This window comes from Ciona intestinalis, chromosome 7 (assembly GCF_000224145.3).
Source record: "Ciona intestinalis chromosome 7, KH, whole genome shotgun sequence".
Classification (NCBI taxonomy): Eukaryota; Metazoa; Chordata; class Ascidiacea; order Phlebobranchia; family Cionidae; genus Ciona; species Ciona intestinalis.
Window position 1 is genome coordinate 2,772,046 of NC_020172.2, and position 7,516 is coordinate 2,779,561.

A 7,516-nucleotide genomic window follows, 5' to 3' on the forward strand; every position below is an offset into this window, starting at 1 on the left:
TATCCTAGAATACTTTATTTCGAATCTAGAATTCCGAATCTAGAATTTCGAATCTTTTTATATTTATAGGAAAAAGAAATTTTACCCACAAAAGTCAGTTTATTGACCCTTTCATAGCAGCCTTGTTGGGTCATGAGCTGTAAAATGATCAAAAATTGTACTATTGGGTAGTTTTTGCGTCATGAAACGTATAGCAGGCTATGAAAAGACGTTACGAAACGTTTACTCTCGAAAGTCCCACAAACACAAAAATATTTTTTTTCAAAATTAATAACTTTCAAAAATTGTTACTATAGTATATGAGATGACGTGTAATGACGTCATTAAACAGAATACCGAATCCCGTAATAAGATTCGAATACAAAAGGATTCGAATCTCATGGATTCGAAATTCTGTAATGTGCATCCCTAGTCGTGAACCAGAAACTTGTTATGAAACAAGTCTACCTATCACAATTAATTGTGTTTTAGGGTTTAAGGCAATGGTTTCCAAAGTTTGTCCACTCACATTTTTGGTTCATGCAGCGTTTTTGTACCACCTCAATTAATTATTAGAAAACTTCAGAATTCAAAAATAAAAAACGAAAGGCAAATGTTTATTTAATACCATTTAATGGGGGACCCAAAACCCTCAAGTTAAAATTAACATAAACACAATTTTATTGAGATAAATTAAGTTGTTTTTTAACCACTTTCACTACAGTGCTACATCAAAACTAACTTATTACAAAAACTGACTCTCAGGCGATGTTACTTCTTGCCCCAAAACTAAACGACAACAATCTCAACAATGAGTTGATGAAGCATTTTGCCCGTCTCCAGTCACGTGACGACCAGGGACCAATCAGAACCAACACAACAGTTTGTCTCGGAAAAATTGTTCCCCACCTTAATCCTGTTGTAAGTTCAGAAAAAAAACTCTGAAAATGTTTGATTTTTTACATTTTAGATGTTAAAGTTACAGTTGACTGCAAAATTCCTTCATAGGAATGCACGTCTATCTATTCTTGCCACTCCATTTTATGTGGTTCTGCCGCTTTGCAGTATTCTATTTTATTACACACAAAATTGTTTATGACACAAAAAAAAAAAACGATTAAAAATGCAGGGGAGACAGTAGTTCTACGTGCATTTACATGAAACAAATTTTATTCAGTGTTTTTTTGTTTTTCTATCCTGTCAATGTATATTTATTATTTGGCAGCAAAAGGTAATATATATATATATATATATATATATATATATATGAAGTGGCGCAGCCAAAAAATAATAAAGTGGGGGTTTAATCCCCCCCAATTTTTTTTTATTTTTTTTTATTAATTTTTTTAATTTTTTTTTTGTCTATAGGGGGGGGGGGGGGGGGTGCGACCCCCTTAACCTGCCTGGCTGTGCCACTGTATATATGTATTCATTGTTTATTCCAGACAAGACAGAAGGTGGTATCATCAGCATTCATGCGAGCAATGAAAGATCCTTTCCCGGCTGCAAGGATAGCTGGTGTGTTGGCTCTTTGTAATAATGTGCAATTCTTTACTACAGCAGATGCTGCTATGAAGGTTTGTTGAATGGGCCGTCTGTATAGAAATTATCAAACTTTGTTAAATGAATGAATGTAACTTACTTACCCTTAGGTGGCGGGCAACGGCAGTCGTTGCTTATAACATGGGTGCTATACTGCTATCTATCATACACCTTGTGCTTGCTTGCGCGTTACCACGTATTTAACTTTGTATGGATTTTTTTTGTTTAAATAAGTGGCTGACAAATTCCTTATGGGTTGTAGGGCCTTGTGTATTAAAGTAATGCACAAACTCTGTCCTAAATCTTAGATCCCATAGCTTTCCACACTACAAAACCTTACCTACATAGAATATAAAAAATAATACATAACAAACTTGGTCAATTCTTAGACTTTTTTAATAATTCCACATCTGTCTATCCCAGGCCCTTCCAGCTTTGTGCATGCTCACAGTTGACCAAGATAAACAGGTTCGGGACCACGTCTTTAAAACAATTCAAGTTTTTATTGAAAAACTTCAAACAGCATCTGATGACCCAGAAGAAGCTGAAAAAATGAGTAAGGCTATATATGCTTCAATGCTTGTATATGTGGTGACTTGTAAGCCGGTATGAGGTGTTTTAAATATAACACCCATGGAATAACGACTGTCATTTTTTAGTCATGCCAGGATAAATAGTTTCATTTAATTACTTTAGCTTAAAACTTGGTTTTTACCGTATCCTAACAATGCTAATTGTTAAAAAAAAGATAAAGAAATATCTATATGGGATATTTTGTGATAAAGTTATCTATCTTACACCCACAGTATCATTTGCCTTTACATTCATTTGTTTAAACTATAACTCATTACAGACAGAACAGCAGGCATGATCAACACATCCACCACAGCAAGCACTGGTTGGGCCGGTTGGATGACAACTGGTGTACGTGGTGTGACATCTATAACTTCCAAGCTATACACTGGAACCAATAAACCAGATCCAAAAGCACAGGGTATGGTTAATTTTTGCATTATATTGTTGGTCTATTAGTAAGGTCTTTTTTGGTTTGTAAAAAAAGTGTTTTGTTATTTTTGCAAAAAGTGTGATCGAAATATTTAAAATATAAACTTACACCAAAATTCTTAACTTTAGCTATCAGAAAAGGTATTTTCTTTTTTAATACGTTTTTTTTACACAGCAATACTTAGGGACTTTTATAAAAATTTAATATTTTTTTTATGAAAAAACAGTAAAGTTGTGTAAATAAAAATCAGTGACATTATTTCAAAGTCTTAAAATAGTCAAAAATATTATGAAAAATTTACTCCATTTCTTTTTCTATTTTAGCTCCGCCTGCTGCCCCTACTCCTGCTCCTCAGAACATCCCAGAGGAACCTCCTCTTTCAGTGGTTGTTGAGTCCATTCCTGCTCCTCAATCTTCCCACCAACATCCATACATGGAGGATGTAGCTCCGGATGCAGGGGAAGATGCTAATGGGTGGGAGGATGAAGAATGGGATAATTTTGAGGTTTGGGATCAGTTGTTTATAATTTTTGTAAGAATTTTCTAAAAAAAATTAACAAAACAAAAAAGAGGTTATATATATATATATTTTGCAGGAATTTTAATAAAAATAAACAACAAAAAAAGTTATATATATATATATATACACTTTTTGCAAGAATTTTCTAAAAAAATAATAAAAAATATAGTTATTTAAAAAAAATAGCAGTTAAAAAAAACACTACATTCACTATAACAGGCAAAAACAATTATCGAAAAATAGAAAAGCAATCTTATTATTGTATCAGGCAGTACTGTATAGTATCTACAGATTTTACAGAAAGAAAATTCATATTTACATATTCTTTATTGCTTTGAATGCTGATGGTGTTTTAATGTATTGTTGGTAACAGTAACCATTTTCTAATATATCTGCTATTATTAGAGTGTTAAATATTTTCTAACAAATCTACAACTTGCTAAATGTATTTATTTGGGTGTTAACCATTTTCTAACATATCTCCAAAATTCTAAATGCATTTATTTGGGTGTTTAATATTTTTTAATAAAACCGCATAATTTTAAAAGTGTTTATTTGGGGGTTAACTATTTTCTAACTACATAATGCTAAATGTATTTATTTTGGGTATTATAACATAACCAGACTGTCCCTCGCAAGCCTACTGTTTCTAAATCAAAACGAAAAATTGTGATGCTTTCTGAGTTGCGCGCCATGGAAGAAGAAATATGGCACGATTTGCACACAACGAGCACGAAGGTACCAAGGCGCACCTTTAGTTCAGCTGCCCCACTAACCAGAAATAATCGGAAACAGATTATTTTGGAATTAGAGGAAATGCTTGTTATTGTTAGAACAGTGGTTCTCAACCTTTTTGTGATTAACCCAAAAGATATTTTTAAGCAATTTAGAAATGCATATATTTTACCATTTTATGTAATCAAAATTTCTTTTTTAGTTTTTAAATTAAAAATAAATTAAACTTTAAACTGTGTACACCATTTGGTGAGAACCACTGTAGATCATAAGAGCAGTTAAATTACATGCATAATGTATAGTAATAATGCTACTACCTATTAAGCCAGCTTTAGTTTTGCATGTATTAATCTCCTACTTTGAATGACTTATTCAAAGAAAGCAAAAATTAGCCATTTTAGACATTTAAAAATTAGTCATTTTTTTCAAGCATGGATAAAAAGAAACAGAGTTGATTTTTTTGTTTAACAGATCAGTTCAAGTGAGAAAGCAAGTGTATCTTCTAGGCAAAGATCCAGGGTAACCTAACAGCCATACTTTAAATTTACACCAGTAGTATAATGTTAACTATTCAAGCATGTTTGAAATATAACATTATCATGTATTTAACTTTAGGCATGATGTAGGTAGTTATGGAATATGGAGTATTTGTTAAAGTATGTGGGCGTCACCCTTGTTTTAAAAGTTTACCTCTACATTTTACGCCTATGTAACAAATCAAAATTGGATTTTATTCTTTTTATTCCCTAGTTTACAACCAAAACTTTTGTTTGTTTGTTTGTTTTTTTGATGTTTGTGCATATTTATTATTAAGTATTCATTTCTTACATAGAAATCCACCCATGAGGAAACACCCCAACCTCAAGCAGATAATTTTAACTCCTGGGATCACAATGAGTGGGGAGATGTGAATGAGGAGAAAGAGGAAGAGGAAAATGTTGCTCCTAATGACAATGGGTGGGGAGGAGAGTGGGAGGATGCTTGGAGCAATGCAGAAACGATGGGTAACATTTTTTATGTTTTATTTTTATAAAATGTTGTTGTTAAAGAGTTATTTAGTAGACTTACCCCACAGTACTATAGTACAGTGGGGTATGATGGGACACTTTTAGCACATAATATCCAAATATCCTGATCGTGTTTTAAACAATTTACAACGGTCTATAGGAGTTTTAAGAATACGATTCTATAATTCTTTGAATGCTTTTGTTTACCACCAAATGGGGAAAGAAAATAAAAAGAAAAAATGTCTCATCTCCCCCTACCCTACTATAGTTATCCCCTCAATACTGTTTTCACCTCAGATAAGAAGAAAAGTCCAAAGTTTAGTTCCAAAGTAAATAAACCCACAAAGAAGGATGAACCTACCCCTGCAAGTTCATACAACTGGTCACAAGAACCAGCAAAAACAACTGAAGAAGACGATTTTTTCAGTGAATTTTTAGAAAAACCAAAGAAGGTGATTTATTTTAAATAGTTGTTGTTGTTAAATTTGGTTTTAATTTTTGAAATTTTTACAACTTTTGTCTTGTTTTGCAGTCTGGATTTAAGTTTTATTATGTTATAAAGTTTATTTCAATTTTGAAGTTTATTGTTTTGTTTTAGATTCAATTTTAAGTTTGTTGTTTTTTTAGATTGGCTTTTGATTTTATTATTTTATTTTAGACTTTAACTACAAAAAAACCTGCCACACCAAAGCAGCAAAAACCACAAAAACCACTGCCCAATACAAAAGAAATAAAAAGTACTGCTGCTAAGCCAAGTGTAGCGAAGACATCTGATTGGTCAGCCGATGGGTGGGGGGAAGATGGTTGGGAAACTGCGGACGTTAATGAAGGTGGTTGTTATGTTGTCTGTATAGTAGGGTGGGGTAAGATGGGACACCTTTTTCCGGTCCCATTCAGTAGTAAACAAAATTATTTACAGAGAAATACATTTTTTCATGACTCTAAAAGAGTGCTGTTAATTATTTGAAATACAAACCAGACATATGGGCTTTGGTGCTAACGGTATTTTACTTTACCCCACAGTACTATATGTAATTTGTTGCATGGTGGTGCTTTATTTATAACACTGGTATTCTGTTTCATACACCTCATGCCCGCTTGTGAGTTTCCATGTATGTAACTTTGTGGGTGAGGATTTTTTTAGTTTGCAATTTAAACAACCCATAAAACAACACTCTTGGTTGAAGTAATTGCTGTTAAGTGTCTTACCCAAGGACGCACATGCCCACAATGTCAAAAATAAAAAAAAAGAAGATCTGATCTCAGAAATGCAGTGCTAAAATTACATCTTCATACTGTTTTTTTGATTTAAGAACATTTAAACAGCTTAAAAAATTTTTTGATAGGTTTAACAAAAGCAGAACGTGCGAAACTGGAAAGAGAAGAAAAACGTAAATTACGACAAAAACAACTTGAAGAAAAAAGGGCTGCTAAAAGTTCCAACAAATTAGGATCAAGAAAATGTGATTGATGCAGCTAGTATTAATTTTTTGCCATGGCTTTGTGTTCAGTGGTTAGCCATACTTCCTGTGCTTTATTTGTATTAGGGCATGTGCAGACCTTCTTACCTGTTCCATATACACAGCTTATTGAAGCAAATGTTATTTTCATATACGTAACTCAGTAAGGGGGTGTACAATGTAACAGTTTGGTATAATTGGAATTATTTATAAAATTTTATCCAAAAACTAGTTAAGAATTTATGTTGACGTTTTTTGGATTACTTGCCTTAAATAGGTGATTAAAAATTTATAGTACGTTATTATCGCAATGTTATGATTAATCCCCTATGTCTCTAATGTTTTTATTGCTGTATTTATTGTGCAATAAATGAAATGTGCACATTTGTATTTGTTAATTGCTCAAAGTAAAGTAATATGAAGTAAGTAATTTTGAAACTACCTTTAGATATTGTATTCAAAAAGGTGTGGAGATGTTCCTCTTTCTCTATTATGGATTCACTCAGTTTAAAGTTTTATTTAAACGTACATTGCCATGATCTTAAGTTCCGCGCGTTCTGTAATCAGCGCCGACGCTTTCAGCTGTTTTAGTGTGTGGTGTAATTTCAATTGGAAATGTGGTGTAGTATCGAGCTACAGTTTAAGAATTTGTTTTTCGCAGTCTAGCTTTCTAGTTTAACATTATATGTTAGCGTAGTAAGAGTATTGTACATTCTGCAGATAAATATGTTTATTGTAAATGGTTTAATGGTTTTTAACAAGTCTATGAAAGCTTAACTAATCTGTAGGTAATTTTGCTGTAACTTGCAAGTTAGTTTTTAGAACTTTTTTCCAATTGTTTACAGTTAGTTAATTTAAAGTCGTAGTTTATGTTTTGGAAAAACATTAAATCAATTTCAATAGTTATAAGTTTTGTAAACTTACTATTTTGTAATCCTAACGTTTAGATAGCGAGATAAAAGTTTACACAGTAAGTTTTATGCGATTGACGTTTTTTATACGCAGCATTTGAGCCTGATTGTCATAATATAGCATAAATAATAATACTACAGTACTTCTTAGTAGTCGAAAAGTGCTTCGTTGAGCAAAAAATAAATGTGAAAGCGAAAATTAAAAAGGTGCTCCAGGTGAGGCTCGAACTCACAACCTCCGCATTACTCCGTAACTGTCATATAAGTACGGCGCGCTAACCGATTGCGCCACTGGAGCTGGCGATCGAGACCAGTCGAAACAGTGCACATTAACCATGCGGCAAAATATGTCTGGA

At 32.7% G+C, this 7,516-nt stretch overlaps 1 protein-coding gene and 1 non-coding gene across 4 annotated transcripts in view; one reads left to right on the top strand and one right to left on the bottom strand.

The window, feature by feature from the left end:
* Positions 1-6,637, top strand: part of LOC100183492 (N-terminal kinase-like protein) — a 12,142-nt gene extending 5,505 nt beyond the window's left edge. Inside the window, exons 11-21 of one of the 3 annotated variants that reach the window (XM_018812672.2) lie at positions 745-900; positions 1,425-1,556; positions 1,945-2,077; positions 2,375-2,515; positions 2,851-3,032; positions 3,672-3,785; positions 4,254-4,301; positions 4,615-4,786; positions 5,087-5,241; positions 5,448-5,619; positions 6,136-6,637. In XM_018812672.2, coding sequence (XP_018668217.1) covers positions 745-900; positions 1,425-1,556; positions 1,945-2,077; positions 2,375-2,515; positions 2,851-3,032; positions 3,672-3,785; positions 4,254-4,301; positions 4,615-4,786; positions 5,087-5,241; positions 5,448-5,619; positions 6,136-6,260 — 1,530 coding nt within the window. In that variant the 3' untranslated portion in view covers positions 6,261-6,637. The remainder of the gene's footprint in view (positions 1-744; positions 901-1,424; positions 1,557-1,944; positions 2,078-2,374; positions 2,516-2,850; positions 3,033-3,671; positions 3,786-4,253; positions 4,302-4,614; positions 4,787-5,086; positions 5,242-5,447; positions 5,620-6,135) is intronic. The other 2 variants (XM_018812673.2, XM_002126694.5) reach the window with 2 other exon arrangements.
* A 731-nt stretch (positions 6,638-7,368) lies between these two features.
* trnai-uau lies at positions 7,369-7,458 on the bottom strand. The gene is given in 2 exon segments: positions 7,369-7,404; positions 7,421-7,458. It is a non-coding gene; the product is annotated as a tRNA-Ile (tRNA).
* Between the last annotated feature and the right edge of the window lie 58 nt (positions 7,459-7,516).